We start from the raw sequence: 22,925 nt of genomic DNA, 5'->3' as shown, positions 1-22,925 counted from the left end.
GGTGAGTGATGCAAAACTTCACCAAGTCAATGTAAACTTCAGAGCATCTGTCTTACAGGTCTTGCTTATAACACAAAACTGGAACACATCTCAGAGGCAGAGAAGTGTTTGTTTAATGTGTGTTTTGGGGTGGATGTTCGTAATATAATCCCAATGGCTTTCCTCTGCGTGGCTACACAATCCCCTGGGGTGGATAAGAGGGAGAAGAAGGGGTAAAAGCTCTCCTTGCTCTCCCCTCAGAAGAGATACTACTGCTGCTGCCAAACTGAGGGGAGCTGAAATTTTGCCTTGGAGGTGGAGAGTAAGGATGGAGTCCTATTTTGTTAAATTAATTCTCATAAAGAACAGAGAAGACTGCAGATGAGCTAATGACTTAAAAGGAGATATGAAAATTATGATTATGGCTGCCAATATGCAATGGCACGTGAAATATGGTTGTTTATATGCCTGTTTGCATAACCATATATTTATTATAAACAGAAATATTCAGCATTTTTAAAACACTAGCAAGTCCTATTGCTGTTTATTTTTTTTTCTCAATATTATTTGCTGTTTTCACCTAGCAGTTTCACAGAAGGTTAATGTGGAAGATATGAGAATAGAAGCATACTTTTTAAACTTCAGGAAAATTCACTATATTTCATTCTTGTACATAATCACTGGGGGTTTTAGTGTTTTGTTTTGGTTTTATTTTTGTTTTTCTGTAAGGTCTTATTGCGGTTTTATTACATTTTAATCTTTTATGGAAGGATAAAGGGATTTGTTCCTTCATAGAAAAGCAAAGTTTATAGGCTCAAGTAAAGCAGATATGACCCAGAACACAATGCTTTTGCAAATTTAACCAGAAAGTATTTCATGTTGGTAAACTTCATTGGAATCCTGAATGTTATAAGCTTGCTGCTGAAATGACTTGAATTTTAACATAGATATATATTTTAGGAAAGAACTAGACTGACAGATTTTTAGAAGTGATGAGCAAGAATTAAAAGAGCAAAAAAAGAAAAAGTTTAAAAAAAAAAAACCATATACCATGAAAGTTAGTTGTATTGTCTTGGCTATTGTAACAACCAGTTCTTACTGGCCCCCTTTTCCTGTAATTAAAGCCATTTTTCTTTTCCCCCTTCTGGCCTCTTCCTGGCCCCATGTTCCAGTAACAAGAAGCAAAAATGTGGGATTTTTTGAAGGTAACTAGTAAGAAAAACAGGTAGACATGCTCTACTTCCTGTACTCAGGGGTCACAGGGGAGATCTTTTCTTTCTTTAAGTGTAGTAACTGCAATGCAATCCGTGGTTTTCCTGATTCTGATGCATAGATTTATTTTTATCCAGTGTGTGAGTGTACCATACATGCATATGTATGTACTGGTACATACACAGAGTTCAGTAACAGCCACTTCAGTAGTAGCTGCTCTTTCCCACATTTCTCCTTCAATTAAACTTTGTCACTTCTGTATTATTGTGAAATCTATGCTTTCTTGTCGCTGTTGCTGACATTTTGCTAATTAAAGGTTTCTTCTTGTTATCATTCTCTTTCTTTTCTTCTTTTATTTAATGTAATGGCCAGAGTGTTTTTCTGCCAGACTAATCATACAAGCAGTTTCACTACTGTTTGGTCATTCCTCTGGAGCTACATCAGATGTGAACTCTTAGCCTGGGGAGACACAGGTAATCACAGACTCAGTCTTAATTTCCTACTTGCATGGTATATTTCTGCCATATCTCACTATGCATGGAGACTGAAGGAAGGACTGCAGCCTTTTCCTGACCAGTTGGCCGGTTCTAGGACTTCAGGAGCAAAAATACCCAGCTACTTTTGCTATCTTCCTGTGAGAGGTATCACTGCAAGGTCTGAATTTACCACTCAGACAGGGAATAGGATGCAGAGGCTCTAACAAAGAATTCTTTGCTTCTCCACTCACTTTACCAGGGATAAATGTTTATTGGATCACCCTAGTCAGCATAGTTGTCATATCATGCAGCATCTTGACACGGATAGTAGCTGCCTTTAGGCCTGGTACAGATACTATTAGTTAAAACTGTCTGTGTCTTCCTAGAATTCAATTACAGTATCTCAGTCATCAGATCATAGTCTTGCTTTTTATAACAGTGATATTTCCTTAGATTTGTCTTTAATACGTTGTTCCTTCACATAAATATAGGTAGCAGCTTTGTGCTACCCTGGGGATAGAAGGTTCATACTTTGTTAGTTTCTTGCATAATGCAAAAGGAGATTAGAGAGCTTCTTATATTCTGTTTCCTCCCAAGAGAAAGCTATCATGTAGATCAAGAGAGGAAATGATTTCCTTGCTTGGCACAAATGAGTCACAGAAAATGACCTTCTTTGTAGTCTAATTTAGATTCAAGAATCCTCTGAAGAGCTGATAATATAAACCTACATGGCTTGGATGAAGAAAGTTGGGGTAGACATTGTCACTAACAGACTCGTCCACATCTTAAAAAGCAGTATTTCACTTTGCCTAGATTTTTTTGATCAGACTGCTGCAGCTGCACACCTCATGTTGCCTGCACATGTTATGTGTAATATGCAGCTACATATGTGATGCTGCTGCTGAGGTTTCATTTCAGCAATGGAGAAATTGAAAAAGCAGCACACACTCTTTGGTTGTTTTTTATATTGTGTTTAACATCTTTAAAAATACATATTCATGTGAATTTTGAAACAGTGCTTGCATTTGCATTGTTGGACAGTATAACATTTGGAGACAAGTTTATTACAGAGGAAGCAAGAAGCTTTCAGCCGTATGTCAAGAGAACAGGATCCGACAGAAAAATAAACTAGCACGCTGATCTGCAGAAACACTGACAAAGAGCTTCAGCAGAAAAGATCTGGTGGGAAACCTGAAGCATAGCTGGACAGAACAGAGAGCTGCAAGAAACCATTTGTAGATTTTCATGTGAGGAATATTAATTTATTCCATGACAAAAAGGTGCCAGCTTTTTTCCCTATTTTTTCTTGCTATACACTGTTTTTTTATTTACTAATTTTTTGTGTGTTTTTTTAAATGTTGGTCTGTTCCAATTGTTGTTAATTGATTCCATAGGCATCTTGGTAGTTTCTGTTATGCTTAAGTGTGGAAGTTGCTTGTGCTTCACTACATTTCAGAGGAAAGGCTGGCTTTATGGTTAAATTTTGCCATAGTTTTCCTGGACATATCTGTGCTCTTGGCAAAGCTGGCCCATCCTGAAAATAGCCTGGAAGTGTAGCCATAGGCAGGTATGCATTCCTAAAGCTGCCCAGCATGCCACTGTGCCCTAACCACACCTTTGGACTGAGATGCTTTCTGATCAGGTTGCTTATGATGGTGGGTAAAGGATTTCCAAGTGTCATGGCTTATGGGCCTCTTGTTTCTCACAAAATACAAATGGGAGTCATGACAGTGTATTTTTTTTTTTTTTTTACCCAGCAAATGTGTTACACCACACACCCTTGTGAGACCAGCGTTAGCACAGGGTGAGGTTGCAAGCAACACTTGAGGTTAGGGCGTGGGAGAAAATCAGCACCTTAGATTACAAGGTGAATTTATGCTGGGTGAAATAACATTAGATTTAAGATGGTGGGCTTTGACTGCAAATTTGGGTGCACATCAAGGGGTGGGGAATTTGATTTTTCTGAACATACAAAGACTGTATTATAGGTAGATACATTATTTCATTTTCTGGGCATAAAGGACATAGAAATGCCATGACTATCTGGAAAGAACACAATGGCAAATTGGGAAGGATAGTCTGTTCAGTATCTGCTGAGAACAACTCTTACAGCAGCAGGTGCTAGGAAGAGAATTGAAAAATTAATTTTTTAAAAAATTACTATTTTGAGGTCAAATTTTCTGCAAATAAGAAAAGCTTACAACAGGGAAATGAGGCCAGCTGAAGCCCTTATGTAGCAAACACAGAAATAAAATATTTCATTAAAGATGTCCCTAATATTTAGAGCATGGAAGTAGGTTTCTCCCTGATGCTGTTGAGGAAGATTTATAAAGATCCTCAGCACAAGATACCTTTGCTTATAGCTAAACATTATCCACTTGCTTATAGCTGCAGTTCTTTGTTTGTGCCTGTGTACAACATTGTTGCTTGCCATTTTTCTTTAGTGAAATGGCCCAGTGGGACTGTATTTATTTTGTACCATTATGTTCAAGGAATGTACATGTGTGGTGAAGGAGCAAAAGCAACAGACTTTGTCTATTCCTTTTTATATCTGAGCATGTACAGAGTGTTAAACAGACATGTATACCCCAAAATTGTTTGTTTGTCACATCCAGCATCTGAGAGGTAACATCAGGTTAGCTGGTCTGAGACAATGTCCTTCTTAAAATCTGAGCTCTCTGATAAGCATTCTTGTAATTTCTGCTTGTGCTGCTTGTGCTGCCTCTTGTCCAGCTGGAAGGTGAGACAAAAATAGGGGAATCAGAAGAATTGTGACAATTGAAATTTGGGTTATGGTGCAGAAAACGCTAAAGGGAGCACTCAAGGTATCATGGGGGATGTGAAGGACCAGCAGGCAGAGGAGCTGAAGTGTTCCTGGGAGTGAGCTGAGAGCATTATAAAAGAAAAGATGGTACATGGTGGAATGGGTATAATCAGGTTACAGAGGACAATGGGCATATTACAGCAAGGAAGAAGGAATTGCAGCATGGATGTTGGTACATGGAAGCCTGTACTTTGTAAAATCTCTTTAGAGTCCTGTGCTGTAAAAGTATTTTTATCAAATTACATATGTCACTTGGCTATGCAGACAAGGAAGACACAGTAAGCCAGGCAGCTCCTTGAGATAACTCACTGCTTCCTTTTTTGGCTGTGAGCTTGCCAGTTTCCTTCAGTTAGGCCCATACCTGTGTAGGAAAACTCAGATGCCTCCTACAAGCTGCTATTGTAACTCCTTCCCAACTTTTCCTTTGCTCTTCTATATTTCAATATCTCACCTTTTACTTTTTTTTGGTACTAAGGGGCATTTATTATATGTTGTGCCTTCCATGATTCAAACGATGATGGATTGCTCAACGGTTTTCATCAGGCTTGCATGCACCTCTTTGGTACAGACTTCATACTGCATGTGACTGATTTGCCTGCTGATTTCTTGCTGTCCTTCATTACTAGCTTTTTAATATATGTATAGATTGTCCTCAGTGAGTTTGCCTTTCTATCACTCCTGAAATTAGAGCTAGAAGAGGAAAGTATTTTTTTTTTAATTGCAGGCTTGAGAAAGGGCATTTTGTTGTGCTTATCAGACATGTTGAACTGTGATGCGACTGGGCTGTTCTGCATAGGGGTGTTCCAAGCCTCTTTAGGGGGATTGTGACTGCATCAAAGATAATTTGAACTTTTAGTTTTTAAAATAATGTAATCTGTAGACCTCCACTGAACCTTGTGCTCTGCTTTTGCCAGACCTTTAGGGAAGGCCTATTTCAATTACTGACTCTACAAGACCCAAAGTTTGGCACTGAACACTGACACAGGTCCTATTTCTTGCTGTTTAATGTGTAATCATGCAAGTCGGAAATCTGAATTCCCTGCTCTCCCCGTGCAGTCAGGTAGAGCCAGCTTTGCCGCTGATCAAATGGAGCCAGGAGACAGACTGACCTGCTCCCAGCGCCCAAACGGGTTTGTTTATTTAATACGGGACTTCTTTTCCTCGCTAATGAATGGCTTTCAACCTGAGGCATCGCTAGAGCCCTCTCTTTATGGCTGTGTGGGAAAGAGGACTTGCACATCCCTCCCTCTCTCTCTCTCTCTCTCGCCATGACGCCAACGGCTGCGCCCGGCGGCTGGTCCGGGCCGGCAGAGCAGCGGGGCCACGCAGTTACTCAGCCCCTGCCCTTGTCCTTGCCGCGCTGCCCGCTGGGGGTCCCGGCTGGGCGCGGGTGCGGCGGGGCCGGGCCGGGCCGCGGGGGGCGGCCGCGCTCCAGCTGTTGCCGCGCTCCGCGCTCCCCCCGCGCGCTCCCCCCGCCCCGGCGGGCAGCGGGCCAATGAGCGCCGCGGCCGCCGCCCCGCCGGCCAATGAGGGGGCGGCGGCGGGGCGGGCGCTGCCAGCCCGCGGGGGGAGAGGCGGGCGCTGCGCTGCGCTCCGCTGCGCGGCCGCTCCGTGCCTCGCCCGCTCCAGCCCGGTCGCGGTGCGTCCCGAGCCGTCTGGCCGTCCTCCCTCCTTCCCGTCTGGCGGAGCATCTCGCCTGCCTCCTCCTGCCCGGTCCCCGCGCCTCCGCGGCGGCGGGGCTCCAGCACTGCTGAGCGTCAGGCGCAGCGGCGGCACCACCACCATGGCGGTGGAGGAAGAGGGGCTGCGGGTCTTCCAGAGCGTCAGGATTAAAATCGGTGAGCGCGCAGGGCAGCGGGCAGGCAGCCCCCGCTGGAGCGGAGGGCGGCGGGGTGCCGAGCGCCCCTTGGCGCTGCCCTGCGCTCTGCGTCCCGCCGGCGGAGCGCCGGGGGCGGCGGGGCGGGCGGTGCCCGCGGCCCGGGGGGGCTCCGCGGGGCCGTGCGGGGCGAGCGGCCGGTGCTTGGGAGGCGGCCGGTGCCGCGGGGACGGGCGGGCAGCGCCGTGCGTCCGGCAGGCGAGCGGCACCGGCGGGAGTCCGGGTGGCGCAGGGTATTCGAAGGATTTCGCGGGTTTTGTTGAGTTGTTTTTTTTTTTTTTTTTTTTTTTTTTTTTTTGTTAGGGTGGTTTTTTTTCTTTACTTTTTTTTTCCTTTTTCATTTTTGTTGCTAAGCTGCGCTCTAAAAGTTTGAAGGCGGCCACCGTGTCTCAGCACTGTGTGTCGCTGGCAGAACTGGTGTGGAGCTGGCCCAAAAGCGGCTGTGTGCAGGAGCCGCTGTGTCAGCCCCTTCCCTCGGCGAGGGGGACAGGCAGGGGCTGCTGTCGCTTCCTCAGGGCTTCTCCGACTCGCGCTTTTGGAGATTCGCTCTTCTTCTTGTGTTGAGCGAGTTCCAAACCACATTATTAGAAAGTAAGCGACAGATGTCAGCGAGCGGATTAAACTCTCCCTGGTCGAGTTCTGAGTGTGCCGGCTGGGAGGGAAATCCCTCGTTTCCGTAAGACAATCGGTCCCACATGTCGAGCGAGCGGTTCTCCTCCCGGGATGGGGCGCGGGGGCTGCGAGCTGCAGGGGAAGTGGCGAAGTTCAGCGCCGGGCTCACAGCGGTGGGTACCGAGGGCGTGTGGCTTCCTAATAAAGCTCTTGAAAAATATCCCTTTGCGTTTCCCTGCGTTCGGAAGCAAATTTGCAGCCACCAATTGGCGTGGTAGATGAAACTGAAACGTGAGATTACCTAGAAAATCTCATTATTAGATAGATTTCAAAGAGACCATTGCTAGGATCGTTTTCTCGTTTATTGTCAACAGGTAGTTTAGTGATAGCAGTTTTTAAGAGCTAAAATTTTATCATATAAACTAAAAATTATGTCTTCGTTTTATGTTCTCGTATACATCCAGAAAAGAGATTCAGTAAGACTACAGAGTATGGTCGGAGACTTGCTCTCTGTCTCTTTTCAAAAGAGGGGAGGGGAAAACAAAAAAGGTCTTTTCACAAGGGAGAAATCCGGACACCATACGAGTGATGATATTGCAAGTTGTTTCCATCTGGTGATTTTTAGTAAAAGGGCTAAGAACACGTCCCGCGTATAGGATGATGACTTGTGCCTAAGCTGTTTGAGTTTCATTATTTGGGGTTTTCTTGAGAAGAAAACAGTGATGATCTTATACCTAAATGATTGAATTCACGAGAGTGTGAGAATTTGTTTGAACTGTTGAGGAGATCGAATACAATAACAGCTGCAGAAGTCTTGAGATTAATCTCATTATGTCGCAGATTGAAGTTAATCCTGCTGCTGACTTCAGCTGTCGGAGCGGAGCCCCTGTCAGACCTAAGCACTTGATTCCAGTAGAACTGCAGCAAGGATCCCCGCTGTTTTTAGGCTGGATAGCGAGAGGAGAAGGCGCGAGCATCCCGGTGCTTGGCTTGTGCCGTCGGAGCGGAAGGTGTTTCCCGGAGGATGTTGAGGACAATGCCGCCGTTCCGCCGCTGCCCGGCAGGGGGCGGAGCCGAGCGCTCCCGTCTGCCCGCGGCCGGGGGCGCGCACCGGCGGCCTGGCAGCTCCGCCGCTTTCTGCCACTCGTGCTCAAAAGTCACACTCCCCTCGGTAGCTGCCCGTCTCTTGGGAAATTTTCACAAAAATAGGAAGTGGCGGGATTGCTTTGGTGGATTGAGGAAGTAATCCTAATCAGATTGGCCTCGTAAAGCAATCCTAATCTTCTAGAATTTGTATCTGGAGCTTGTAGGCTCCGTACAAAGAGTCCTGTGACTGGATCTGAAGGGAGGTCGCAGACTCGCAGAGCTGTTGGCGTTGGAAGGGATCGCTGGATATTATCTACTGCAAACTCCCTGCCAAGGCAGGGTCACCTTATACAGCATGGGTTATACAGCAAAGCGTCCAGGTGGTTTTTGGATATCTCCAGAGAGGGAGACTCTATGACCTTTCTGGGCAACGTGTTCCAGTGCTCTACCACCCTCAGTGTAAAGAAGTTCTTCATGTTGAGATGAAACTTAACTGTGTTTCTATTTATGGCCCTTTCTCCTGATCCTGTTGCTGGACACCACTGAAAAGATGGTGAACTCTGGAAAAACAGTACTTTTTTCAGCTATTCCCAATAGTACATTTCTTTTAGCAGTTCCCATTCATGGGTGTCTTATAGTTTTCTCTCTTTTCTAGCGACAGGAGGTTTTAATCTTTCAATGAATGGGTTAAGAGAAAAGTTATTTGAGGGCAAAAAGCTAAGCCATTTTCCATTTTGGTTTATCATGCTGAAGAAATGGTCAGTTCTGTTCTTTGTGAGCTTGTTTCATAGCCAAGCTCATCTCTGACTTCAGATATTCTGTGCTTGATCTGATAAGACATTTCCTTCTCTGTAGTACCTCTGCTGGCAAATCATGAATGGGGACACTGATACACAGGTGTGCCTTAGAATAATAGGATGAAATGTAGGATTGATTCTTTGAGGAATCAGTGCAAACAGAGTGGACACCCATGTTGGCGTTCCTCTTTTAATGGGGAGGCAAATGCGGTTGGGAGGCTTCTGGCTGTGCAGTATATCTGTAGCCTAGAGATGTTTGAATGCCCTAAGGTAGTGTACTGCTATGGCTGGCTTGTCCTGTATTTCCAAGAAGCTGCAGGTAAATGAAGGCATTTTCTTCTACTTCTGTAACTTGTTTTTTTGGGACCGATAGGCTGCATGGAATCAGCCACATTAAGCTGGATGGGTTATTACATTCTGGATCTCCTAAGTGCATCCGTGTTCTGAGGAGTGTTGTTTCTAGTCATGCTTGGACTTAGCTTGAGCCATCTGTCTCCTTTTTTTGAAAGTGCTGAAACAGTTAAGTTTTGTAGGAAGCTGTGTGTTTGCCTCACTCAATTGAACTGACAGTGGTGTGGCAGCTCCTAAAGATGTCTCACTGAGATGCTGAAGTTGGGGAGCAGCAGTGTCGATGTGGGTACCAGTGTTAAGAGGAGTTGTTACTGTGCTACCTCTTGTCCACTTTCTTTTGTGGTTAGTTGAATTGAAAGAAATTAATGCCTGGCAACTTCTGCTCATGTTGCAAGGAAGTAATGTACAGTAGAAAGAAAAAAGTAGTACTTGTGTTAAAGAATGTGCTGTTCAGATGTCTAGTTGAAATTGATTTATTTTGGCTTCCCATAACTGAAACCATTGTGCTTATGTCTTTTTTTTCCTTAATTGAAAATTATTTTTACCGGAATCCCTTATACATAAACAAAACAATGTGTCATGTAAGACTAAACAAACACTTCCTATAAGATTGCCACTTTGAGGAAGTGTGCAGTGCTGATATTTCCATGAGTCAGTGTTTCAAAACCTGAAAGGAAACAACATAAGGCTCTATGGCTGATGATTGGCTGGAAAAACTACAAAGAATCCTTCTGCTTAACAACATGACTTTTGTTGTACAGTTAATATTTAATAAATATGCTGTACTTAATTGCTACTTTTTTCTCCTTAAAAGGCATCAACTATTAAACTTTCAGTTGAAAAAATAAAAGCTCATGTTTAGCATTTCTGTTGTTGAAAGCTGTATGCTGGCTAGCAGAAAACCTGCTGCCAGATTTTACTTTGTGAAATTGTTTATACTTGAAAAATCTAAAGAAACAGCTCATTTGTGAATTTTCACTTAATAAGCTTTTCATGTCCCTAAAATCTAGTACTGTTATACTTAGGGGCATTTGGCTCTGCTTTAAAATAGTATTTTTTCTAGCAGTAGTAGCGCTTGTTATAGTTCTTTCTGATAGTTTGAAAGTAGTAATTGGGGCTGGAGGATGAGAGCTTACTGGGGCTGTAATATAATGAGGAGGACCCTTTGCTCACTGTACTTTTGAGCTGACAGATAATAACAATCTACTTGTGCACTGTGAGCACTTGTTGCAATTTAGGACATTCATAAACTTTGAAATCTTTCTTTTATCATCTTTTAAAAGGGCCATTTTGTGGTTACAGGGTGTTGAGGCCTTAGTCTAAAATGTGGGCATTCCAGTGGCATAAGGTATCCTTAGAACTAAGTGTGAGCAGAATAATGAAGCAGTGAAGTATTTGTAATAAAAGTTGGCTCCTGACTGATGTAGGTTGGTGCTTCACACAGAGCTTACCCTGTTCTAAACTCACCCCATTTTCTAGGAACTGGAAGACCTTGTTTATGTCCAATTGACAAAATGAGGATGGTTGGTCTGTAGATGTGCCATCTCTTTGCCTCATATTCTTGGTGTGCCTTCTTTACTAATTAATGGAGAGCTAGGTAGTTTTAAGACACTGTGAAAGCAGTAAAACTTGTGAAACTGAGAGTCTTGGATGAAGTCAGGCAGAGTACTTAGTTAAGTGCTAGTTTACTGTGTTTAAGCAGGTCAGTTGCCAAGAGAAGGTATTTGCAAGCTTTCACCATTAAACTTGGTATGGAGTAAATGTTTGAGAGATGTCTCTGTGTTTCCCAGGCTAAGAAGGAACTTACCTTGTCCCTGACAAATTTAAGTCTCCCTTAAGTCTAATAATACTAAGGTTGTTCAGGGAAATGCATTTTATCTTGATAAGATGTCCCTTTTAATGTTGTCTGCTGGGATTTAGTGCCTTAAGTGGTTACTTGTAGAAGTAATTACGACTCAGTATGTTCATTGCATAATACTGTAAAAGGATTTATTCCCCTTTAAATGGGGCACAAGGTTGTGGAGTAGATATTTTTAGAATGAGAGAATTTTTCCCAGATACTTTTTTCTCTCTCTCACACTATATATATATTTATAAAAAATGGAAAATTATTATTTAGGAAGTGTGAAATGTTTCTTATAAAGATAACAATGTTTTTTTTCCGGTGTTTCTAAGTTAGAGGACCAAGAAGTAAAGAAAGGAGGAAAAGCTATTTGCATCTCACCCTGAATATATTCAAGACTTCTCAAGATCTTTTCTTCACATTAAAAAGTTGACAAGTACAGCTTAAACTGATGTTGCATAGGAAAATAAAGTGGCAGCTTAACGTTCTTATTGGTTGACTGTGGCAATGCTCATTAAGGCTTGAGTCTCACAGGCCATGGAAGGTGCAGAATAAATTATGCAGATTTGTCACTGCTGGTTCAGTATTTGAAATTGCTAGATGTGGTGGTGGTGGTTGTATTCTGACCAGCTTGTCTTCAGTGTGCTGAATGGAAAAGGTCTGGGACCAGTGCTGTTTCTAGAGGCAGAGTGCCATGGCTGTTTATGGACTGTCAAGAATAGCCATGGCTGGAGCAAGACCGTATTTTCTGAGAGGAGGGAACAGAGGTAGCAGTGGAAAATGCTGCAGTGAATGTAGTTTTGAAGAAATAGAAGATACTTGTGTTTGGGGCTGCCAACCTGATAATCAAATTCCATAGCATTCCATGCATAGCCTTACTTTCTTTTAAAGTAGAGAAGCATTCATATATGAGTGGAAACCCATGTGTTTTGGTTTTTAGAGTGTGTAGAGGTAAATTCACAGGAGTGAATCTGTTAAACAGACCTGCTCAGGGCCTCTGATGCCAATAAGCAAACTTGTTACATTTTTTGGTCTTCTTCTGGAGTTGGTACATTTGAAAAAATCTGTTATTTAATCTGTCTCATGAGAAATATTTTCTTGTCTTTCTGGAAGTTGATTGTCTGGTGGTCAGAGTACCAAATGCTCTTACATAAGGACATAAAAGTGCTGGATATCTTTCTCAGTTTTCCAGAAAATCTTTTGGAAACTTCATTGCCTTGAATTACTCTTCAGACTGATTAATTTTTTTTTTTTTTTTTTTTTTTACTATTTTACTATCATTGGTTAAAACCAGATCTTTTAGTTCTGAAATTGCTAGGTTAGTTAGATGCCAGTATCAGCTTCTCCTGCTCTGTTTTTATGTGTCTGTTCTGCCCGATGCTGTTCTTTATGTAGTGCATATTGCTTTGATTCTGTTTGATAGCTGCAGTCCAAAGCATGAAATCATTATATGCTCACCCAAATTAGTACCTTGGTGTTGTTGGGAAGGCAGATCTTGTCTTTCCCCTTCCCTACTCATGTTGTTCCCAGCCATGAAGGGCTCTTTGCACACCTGCTGTTGACTGGTGCTCCTCTGCTCACAGGAAAGAAAATCCAGTTCAATTTGCAAAGCAGAATCAAAGAATGCACGTTTTCAGGTTTAGTTTTCTTCCATTTTAGTGAGCTGTGCACTCCAGTGGTTGTCAGAGGTGTTCCTGGACAAGTGTCTGAGATCTTGACTGGGAGTGTGCGTGTGTGGGAAATGGGAGGGGACAGCAGGTACATCCCTTGCTTTCACGTGTGGGTACTGGCAGCATCATGACACTGCCTGACTCCTTCTGTGCTCTTCAGTTCACTCCCTTTCCTTACTCTAGGTTTTCTTGATGGTGCTGTATTTGTTAGCTGCCAGTGCACACCAGCTTGGTCAGCTTCTCTGGAGAATAAATGTTAAAAATCCAGAGAGAATGGCAAGAGGATTGTCTGACAAATTGATGTATCTGTATCTCTGACCTTCTGTTTGAGAACTACTTGAATCTCACCCTTGGTGCAGGAGCCTTAGCTGTTTATGAAAGTTTAGGTGTCTAAGTTGGTATTATAGTTACACGTGCTGCCCCATTTCTCCATCACACACTTGTCTTTTAAAGCTGAGGCACCTAATGTTGATTATCATATTTATGCTTAACAGAGCTTTCCCCTTTCTCTGCATCAAAGCAGGATTTCTACTTAATGCACTTATGTTGTCAAATGCTCTGTTATCATATGAAGTCATTTGTTGCACTGATGCTCCTATTTAAGGAAGACCTCATGTAAACACTGGACAGTGTTGCCTACACCAAGATTAGAAAATACATTTGAAAAACCTCATCAGAAATACCTTTGATAGTATTAATCAGGTTAAAATTCCCTCTATTCTTTCTCACTGACTGATCTCCATTACAGGAGTGTAAATTAGGAATAATTCTGTTAAAGCCAGTAATTGTACTTCTCTGAGAGTTGAATTAAGTCTTTGAGTATCTCATGTAGCAGTTTTTTTTTCTTGGAGGAGGTAGAGGGGGAAAGGATGAGGTAAAAACCACTTTGGGTTGTTAAGGAGTACTTAACATTTCTCATGTTGTTACAATGCACTTTGCAAGCGGATGTGTTTGGGGAATAAATCTTACAGCTGGCTCTTGTGAGAGCAGGAAGCCTAGAATAAAATCAGAGGCTTGTAGACTTGGCTGCATACTGTAAAAGATGCAAATATCAGACAGTTGCATTGCTCAAATTGATCTGACCAACAAATGTTCAGCCAAATATGTCAAAGGAAAATTAATGTGTGTTAGTGGACCATTAATGCTTCTGGGGAGCAAGTCACCTAAGGCTTATATTAATAGTCAAAACACGCATTATTAAATCTTAATGCTGTGCTATTAAACTTTCTTATACTATTTATATTATTCTTACATATTTTGTGGTTACACCAAGGAAAAGGTCAATCTTGGAGTTAATAACAGGTTATATTTTATTAAATTGAAAAAGTATTTGTGGACTTGCCCATTCTGACCTTCTGATTTTACTGACATTTGCTAAACCTTATGAAATGTCTGTTCTTTAGCAGTGTCTGATTTTTTTCAGTGTGGTGACTGAATTTAGGACCCAAATAAAAGCTTTGTTTTGGAGTAAAAACAAAGCAAATCTAACTTCCTTCCTCTCCCATCCTAACCTCTACCAGGGGGAAAGGAACTTCCCTGAAACTTCACATGTTGTTTTCCTCCTATAGAAGACTTTCTGGGTGAAAGTTTTGCAAAATGTGATGTGAAGCTTCAAAACTATGGAGAATTGGAATATTTTCCCTCTGTTGTCCTTTCGCAAATTTTAATGAATCATTGCCAGCTGTAAAACACTTCATATATTCAGTGGAAAACTTGAGGTCTTTGAGGGTTGTTTTGTTTTTTCCCCCCTTTCTGCCTGAAAGGAAAAAAAAATAGTGTATCTGTATTTTTGAAGTCTCTTGAGGGAAGAACACAAATGTTGAAGACTTTTGAGGCTTGTGATTAATGTTTCTGCTGTTCAGTTTTCATTCCAGACCTCACAAGTATTATAATTTTTTTCTACTTCACTAGAGACTTGTGCATTTGTGTGTTATTACCTCTCAAGGAGCACTTGGGCAAAATGAAGGTCCCTTCATTAGCCCAGCAACTGAATCGTGCTGTTCCCTGTTGCTGAGGTGTGTAGCTGTGACTGCGTGGCCATTGACTGAAATGGATTAGGGTGATGTGATGGTAAGAGGGTTTCAGTTACTGGTAGGTTTGAACAGGTAGCATTTGATGCCATGTTTAATTTGCATAAATATTAATGTACTTTTATATGCTGCTAGTAGGTGGATGAATGTTAGGTGAAGTGTCTCAATTCTTCCATGTGCAACAAATGAATGAAAAGTCTCAAAGCTGGGCAGAACACCTATTTCTGTGATGAGGGGAGGAGGGGGACAAAGATCTGTGTTCCATAAGATGCGTGCTTCATACTTAAGCTTTCTTTTCATATGTTACAGTGACTTTGAGAGGAAATATACTTGTCTGTTTGTCTCTAAACTTGTTACCAAGAGATTTCAAAATCCCTTTAGAAGAAGTTTGCATTGAAAGGCCTGAGTTTGGGTTTCAAAAAAAGGAAGATGAAACATTGGAGATGTTGTGTTACATAGGGAGCAGAAGGGTGTTTGAACTTGTGAAGGAGTTTTATTTCCAGGATTTTTAATCTGGAGTGTGTTTTGGGTTTTTTTTTTTCTTGTTTGTTTGTTTTTTTTTTTCTTCTTTTTTTTTTTTTAATTTATAGATGTAGGAATAAAAATTTTAAGTGACTGATAACTCATTTTATAGCAATTTGCAAATTTAAATTCCATTCAGTTCCAGTTGCATGGAAGGCATGTAGTATAAATCAACTTTACTGTTTTCAAAATTTTCCTTTTGAGTTTCATTCAGCTTTAATATTCCAAGTATTGGAAAATGGACAACTTGAAATACTTTATTTACAGTTGTGCTTCTGTTATGACTGTTTATACAGATTTCTTATGTTTAAAAAAAGCAACTCAAAAAACCAGATGAACTGGTAGCTGAGTTTTAAACTCCTTAAAAATAGGAGGGAAGGGAAGAAGTTTATTACTGTTTCCAATTCCTTCTAAAAATATTTCTGTTTACAAATTGTTTACAGCTACTTACTTTTGTTCAAGAACTCTAGAAGAAAACAGTTAGTGGTAGCTTTTTACAAGGCTGGAGTTGATTCTTGCTTGTATTTCCCAGCTGGTGTTAGAGTACATCTGGAATCTATGAAATTCCTTTCTTTGTTCCTCATTTCCTGTTTCATTGAGTGCTACAGTGCAACATTCTGAAAGCTATTTCTCTTAGTATCTTCTAAGATGTGCATTTTAAACCAATTAGTGAGTTCTTAAAGGTAATTATATGTGCTTGTGTTTAATGGTGTAATTGAACAGTGAAATTGAGCTGTATTATGAAACTTCTCAGATGTTTTGTTGCCTTATTTCACTGAAAAATAGTTTTGTTGATTTATCTGGCTGTCGTTCAGCTTGTAGAACTGTAGGAAGGAGGTGGTAGAAATAGAAGAAAAATCTAGTAGATAGTACAAAAGCTGCCTTTCTTAGTCTCTCTCTCCCTCCCTCTCTCCATCCCCCTGCCCAGGAACAATCACCAGTTTGTAATGGAAAATTAGATCTATTTTGCAGGAGACACAGGGTGTGACATCCTACAGTTGCTTTTCGATTCTGGTTTGAAAGGCTGGTGACTGCTATAGAACACATGAACACAGCCTTGGAAAATTGAGCTCTGACACTGTGGCACAATGTGAGAGTTGTGTGTGTCTAAAACCAAACCAATCCATCCTCTCCAAAACAGCCATGTTTAAGTTAGATTTACTGGTTGGGATAGCATTGTTGCAGATAATTCAAAGTCGGTAAAAAAGAGAGGAGATGCAGTTTTCTAAGGGAATTGCTCTCATTTTTTTCAAGTTGTTCTGTTAATCCTGAAAAAATTTGTGCTTTTCTGAATACTTTATGTATCTGAGTGGTTGCCCCAAGTTTTCCATAAGAAATGCAAGTTCTTCATAATCCAGTGGTCTGCTCTTCTGTTGTTGCCATTTGCCAGCTGTGAGTGTTGTTTCTGAGATTGCAGCTTTCGTTCTTCATGCTGTCACTAGTCATGAAAACTCTGTAGTTGTACAATATATGTTCAAAAACTTTACAAAGCACCTGCTCTTAAGAGGAGACTTGCATTGGAAGCATTATTTTTTCTTTTTATACATGCACTTGTTGATTAGCTTTCCGTTCCATTTTTGATTTGTGGAATATCTCTGAAATGGCAGCATTTGCTCTCATAGAGAACTTAATAATTGGGAAATATTTATCTTATTTTTAGCTGCTTTTAATACATTTTAGCAGAGATAAGCAAGGAATGCTAGCACTGAGACCTTTCACTCCTCTACAGATCTGATCGGTACAATTTTTTGTCTTCCTTTGTTTTTTTTCCCCCCAAATGTCCCTGACAGCAGGTATATAACTGATTACATGAAATAGGTTGTATAGTTGCACACTATATTTTTTCTACGTATTGTAAGGAGCTGAGGGAAGAGCTACTTGTTTCCCACAAGGTATGCAAAAATAGTGACAGAATTATGAAACTGCAGCAGCTGTGTCTTTCAGCATGTTATATGGGTACAGAACCATTTTTAAGGTTCTCATGTCTTCTCCACTTACACAGTAGTAATCGTACTGCTCAGGGTGTCGGAGAATTTGCTAAACCCAAAAGCCATTGTGCTCTGTAGGGGATTATTTTTGCTATTAGCCTGTATTATGCCCTGTTTCAGGGATGCAGTAAAGGTCCTAGAAAACTTGCACCTGCTCTGCTCAAGTCAGAGAAGCTGTGCTCCTGTAAATTTTGTGCACTGTTGTAATTGTCAGTAAGGTCCTTGTCTTGATCTATGCAAATTCTCAGTAGCCTTGACTAAGTCTGGTCCTAAGAGACCTCCTTCAGCGTACTTATCCCTGCAGCACTGGTTCATTAACCTATTAGTTCAGTTCCTCAAATGATAAGTTGCATTTTACCTCCAAGAACATAATGTTCAAGTTCTGAGTTTTGTGTAAAGTAATCCCTGGTAGATAAGAGAAAGGACCCATCAGCTATTTCTGCAAATGTTCTGTGGCCCGTTCCTCTTTATAAACTTGTAGTCACGTTTACAGTGTAGATATTTCATGTTTAGGACTTTGGCTAATGTTGCATAATATTCAAATTTCAAATTGTTAAGATAGCTGAAGAACCACATTTGTGCTCTGTTAGCATTTTTTGCCCTAAGTGTAAGATAGGAGTTGACCAGCCCTAGTCTTACTTCTGTAAATATTTGTCTTACCCTGTGTTTGTAGATTGTTCCACATAATTAATTTTGCTGCATGCTGATGGCCAGCAGCTCTTGGATGACTCTGCTTGACCACTGTGAACACCAGAGTTCCCATAAACAGGAGCTCCAGGTAGTTGCTGCAGAATAGGCTTAGGTGCTTCAGAGATGATGATGGCCTAGAAAGGAGGTCGTGGTCAATGGTCACAAATCCAACCCTGTTTAAAGCTGGGGGAACTGTTGGTGTCCCTTCCCTCTCCTACTGATGTGTAGAGCCAACCTCTGTGCTCTGTGGGGTGGTGCCTACAATGGTCTTCAGGAAATTGGTGTTGCATGTTAGAGTTGAGAGGAACTAGATTTCAAGATAGTGTTCCTCTCCCTACTCCCCCATAGTTTTTTATTTTTTAGGCCTACTAAGCAAAATTGCCTGAGAGGGAGGGAAAAAAGCTAATTTTTATTCAGACCAATATTCCTGCCTGTCTGTTTTTGAATGGTGATTCTGTGATTTTTGACAGGGAATAAAAAGTGCCTGGGGGAATTTGGAATGTTGCAATAGAGCAAAATCATTTCAGTAAAAGTGAAACTCTAACAGGCTGATAATTAGTGTGATTTGACACCTGATTCTGTGACAGTATTCCAGAAAGTTGAGAGTTTGAAAGTGGAAAAAAAATGAGCTGAATTACTTTTAAAGACAGCTTCAGTGTTAAATATAACCAGTCTCTGTAGCAGTCTAGTGGAAATTTTTGTTGTTATTAAAGTTTCCTGATAACACCTGCAAATTATTAGTATGCTGGTGCCCTGCTTCTGGTAATGGGAAATGGTCATCTCCTCCTGGGAGTACCTTGTACTGCATGCTCTTGAATATGGGCTTCACTTTCTTGTGCAGAGCGAATCTCTGGAATTAAGCTGTATTTTTCTCATGGTCTGGTGGACTCTTATTCAGGTTTAGTTGTACTGTGTCCAGCTTTTTTTTCTTTTAATGTTTGATGGCTGTTTGAGATATAACCAGAAGTACTGGATGAGGTGGGGTCTCTACTTCAGCACTACCGTGCACACTGCATTGGGAAACATAGGAGTAAGTTCTGTGCTTAACAGCCCATGCACAGTGGCAGAAGAAATGGGGTCAGGCATGAATATCTTATCCAGGAAGGGCTTAGAATCAAATAAGGGCTTACATGTCTGTGAATTAGTGCCAGGCTGCAGATAGGCCAAAACTCTTCTGGCCTCGCATGGGGTTAACTCAGTGCTACAGAATGTGATCTGAAAAACCCACTACTTGTGTGGTGGGAAAACACTGGGTATGGGGCTAGGTCAGATCCCCTATTGCTCTCCTGAACTCCACAATACGAAATGTGGACAGGAGCTTCTACCTCCTTCCCTCAAGTATGGAGTCAGTAGCAAGGCAGGACCTTGTAGCTGTGCCTTAAAGACAGGAATTTGGTTCCCTTTGTACTTCTGCAGGAGGCACTGATGGTGGTTCATCGGTGCTTTTGTTGTATTGTAGGTATAATATTTGGTGTCTTCAGTGTCATGGTGAAATGCTAACACATTTTGCAGTGTATGCATCTTCTAGGGTATCAGCCTGCAGGAGATAGAATTGGGATATTTCTCTTGGGGTAGGTTGGGGTTTTGACAGAGGCAAAGCACAGTGCACTTTGATCTAGTGCAGGTGTCACGTGCATTTAGTTGATTTTTTTTCTTGTTATGTTGCCATTGTTTTGGACATGGATGCATGCTTTTTTTTCTTTTTTTTTTTTTTTTTTTTCCCTGACAGAGTGTTTGTAGCTTCTCTGACCTCTGTGGTACACCTGAAACCAGCTGTGCTGGAGTACTGAGCCTTCACAGCTGTGGGGGGAACAGGGTGTGGGAAGGATGAGCCATAGCTCAGCCACTGTGTGCCTTTTTTTTTTTTTTTTTTTTTTCTTTTCCTTTGCATTGCTTTCTGTTTGTTGAATGATAGTTTTTATTTGGGAACATGAGATTAGCACTAAAATAGGCCAGCATAGGATGAAGATGACGACAATATAAAGCTTCTAAACATGATTTTGAGCCAATGGGTCAGCTTTACTTTAATCAGGATTTCAATTTTTTTTCAACAATCATTCAAGTAAAATCTTTAGAACAAAATAGCTTAATATCAAGACTATGTCCAAGTATTACTTTTGAGGAATGGAGCACTTAGTTGGATTTTGATGGGGACTAATGTGAATTCTGTTGTAGGGCTGTGATTGAGAGCTCTCGGGGGCGGGGGGGAAAGGAAGGGAAGGAGGTTGAGACTTCTGTAAATTAAAACTAACTTAAAAGGATGCTGCTGTACATGTTCTGTGGTATTAGTGATGCCACTGAAAGATCTTTAGTTACACCCAGGCTTCAGAATCACATCAGTAGTATGGCTTAGCTGTAGACAGTGTAATCACTGTGATACAAAATTGGTTTGTAGTCTTGTAATAATCTAGATTGGGTGGTTCAGCCCCAAATCTTCAAGATATAAGACAGTAAGTTTGACCCGGCCCACTTAATTCATTTTACAGTCTCCTCAGGTGTAATTTTTTAAGTTCATTAATTGCCTAATTAGCCTTAATAATAAATGAGTTTTTATGCTAATCATTTGAAAGACAGCCTGATTTAGGAAAGTCACTGAAACACATAGCTGCTGTTCTGCCTGTAAAACAGCCTGGATGTTTGTCTCACTGTGACATTATGGCATCAGACATATGTCTTCATTCATGTTCCTGACAGCTGGAAGCAGTGTCTAAAAGGCTTTTATTGTTTACCCTTGTCTGCTAAGTACCGGTGAGCTTCCAGAGTAAAACACTTGAAACTGAGGGTTACCATCATGAGGATTGTTCATTTTAATCTTGAGTCCCTTTATGTGCACAAAATTCTTACCTTTACAGGATTATATGTTTACTTTTAAAATAAAAACACTATACTGCTTTCAGGATGAGTGGTACTTGTGTAATGAGTAATTATATTGTTATTATTTTATTATTAACACTGCCATCATCTGTATCCTGTTCTTGTAGTGGAATACATGGCTTTCCACCATATGTTTAGTCTACACCTGCTCTGGCATTATTGTTGAGCCCTTCTGCTGCATTCCTTACCATACAGTGGAATTTTTAATCATCCAGCCTTTTTTAAGATAGAGTTGACTTTCTAAAGTAGGGGACAGGATAGAAAAAATGGTATTTACCAGTCATGGTGCCAATTTCCATCTAATTCTACATCTTTCTGGAAGACCATTTTATTGAAGTGGCAAGGATCTTGGACCTGAATATGTATTCAGCCATTGTTATTCCATTTGGGCAATCTTCTTTCTTCCTGCTTATTCATTTGTGATGTGCTTTCTCCTGCTGCAGATGCCTCACAAGTACCTCCGCCAGCTATATGTAGAGATGGAATCAACTGGCTTTAGCTAAGCAGTGCTGGAGTGATGAGAGAACCCTGCCAGGGGAAGGGACAGGGGAGGACAAGCAGGATTCTGTTTCTCTGCCTAGCCAAGTCTTGCTTCCTTCCTTTCAAGATCCTGTTCTTGTCAATCTGCACTTTGAGTCAAATGCCTTCTGTGTCTTCCTGACACGGTAGGGCTTTTGCAGTGAAGGTCCTGCCTGGCATAGCCAGGATTGGAGAAATGAAGTGCAGTACGAGAGCGAGTATCTCTCACAAAGATCAGAAGAGATTCTGATTTCTGTTCTCTGGGATTTTGGGGGATTTTTATTGAATTATTTAAGGTCAAAACAAGGGTTGCCTAATACTTAATTTTGACTTCCGGATATTTGCTGGACAAGCTGACTTCTCTTGAGGTGATGTTGCCTGTTTTAGCTGAAACAGTTGAGGGGCACAGGAAGAGTTTAGCAGAAAACAGCTGTAGTACTTTATTTGGTTTTGAAGAATAGAAGCTAAAGAGGAAGCAATTATTAAGAAACTCATACTAAATTGTTGCTTTCTCTTTCCCCTGTGTACCCATCCTCCCCTGCTTGTTAGACTCCCTGCTGATCTGCAGGATTTAATACTGGTTTTGCCTTTCTGTAAGCTAACAGTAATGGAATTTTGATCACTGCACTACCAAGGTCTGTCCTGGTCTAGAGCAGTGTTTTGTACAAATAACTTCTGTTCTAGTTGCTTGGAGTCTAAACAATGTAGAGAAGTCTGCTATAGCCTTGGTAATAAATTTCATTTTGTATGCTAGCTGTTCACCTTTTTGAAAAGCTGCTGTTCACTTACGTTACAACATAACCTTTTGCTTAGCCTTGACAAGTGTTGCCCTGTTCTGAATAACAATGGTTAAATACTCCACTGATCCTTGTGACCTTAGTAGCAGAACTCCAGTGCCCTGCTGCTATAAGGGTGTGTTTTATTAATATTTAGAGCAGAACTGAATGAACAAAAGATTAATTTAATGTGAGGCTATCCTATTCCACTTGTCAGGGAGCACAAAGTGGATTACTTGATTAAAAAAGGAACACTGGAAGCTGAGCATGACAACAAAGTAGGCAGGGCAACGTTCTTGCCAGTGAGGTGGGGAATCATATGGTAGCCAAACAAGGATAGAGCAGGTTCATGATGTTAGCCAGGGTCAACCAAGAGCCTGGTGACCACCAGAGAACTCTGTAGTGACCAATAGGTCCAAGGTAACACCAGAATTTAAGTCATTAGGGCAGAGTTGGGGTTGGTAAGGCAAATGGCCGGGTACAGAGGAACCTGCAGAGCTCTGATGAGGGCCATGGGTCTGAGCTGGGATGCAGCCCTGAAGTGAAGAAGGGTGTCCAGTGAGGCTCCTCCAGTGCTTTCTCCCAGGACTGCCTCCCCAGCAGGCTGCTCCGAGTTTACACAGCTGCACTGTGTCACAGCTGGCCTGGAGCCGAGGCTCCAGACCCCGGGACTCTGCTCAGCACTCTGGCACCGCTCTCTTTGGGCAAGATCTTGTCTGGGCTAGCCTTAAATCACATAAAACCTTCTGCAGTTCCTGATCCTGGATATATATCCTGGGATAACCATGGTGTGAATCGTA

General features: G+C 41.5%; 1 protein-coding gene across 1 annotated transcript in view; it reads left to right on the top strand.

The window, feature by feature from the left end:
• Window positions 1-6,115: 6,115 nt before the first annotated feature.
• Window positions 6,116-22,925, top strand: part of RASA3 (RAS p21 protein activator 3) — a 128,813-nt gene continuing 112,003 nt past the window's right edge. Inside the window, exon 1 of the mRNA XM_053971269.1 lies at window positions 6,116-6,329. Within this exon, the coding sequence (XP_053827244.1) occupies window positions 6,275-6,329 (55 nt within the window). The 5' untranslated portion in view covers window positions 6,116-6,274. The remainder of the gene's footprint in view (window positions 6,330-22,925) is intronic.

Source organism: Vidua macroura, chromosome 2 (genome assembly GCF_024509145.1).
Source record: "Vidua macroura isolate BioBank_ID:100142 chromosome 2, ASM2450914v1, whole genome shotgun sequence".
Taxonomy (NCBI): Eukaryota; Metazoa; Chordata; class Aves; order Passeriformes; family Viduidae; genus Vidua; species Vidua macroura.
The sequence above is the reverse complement of the archived record's forward strand: the minus strand, read 5'-3'. Positions and strand labels throughout refer to the sequence as shown.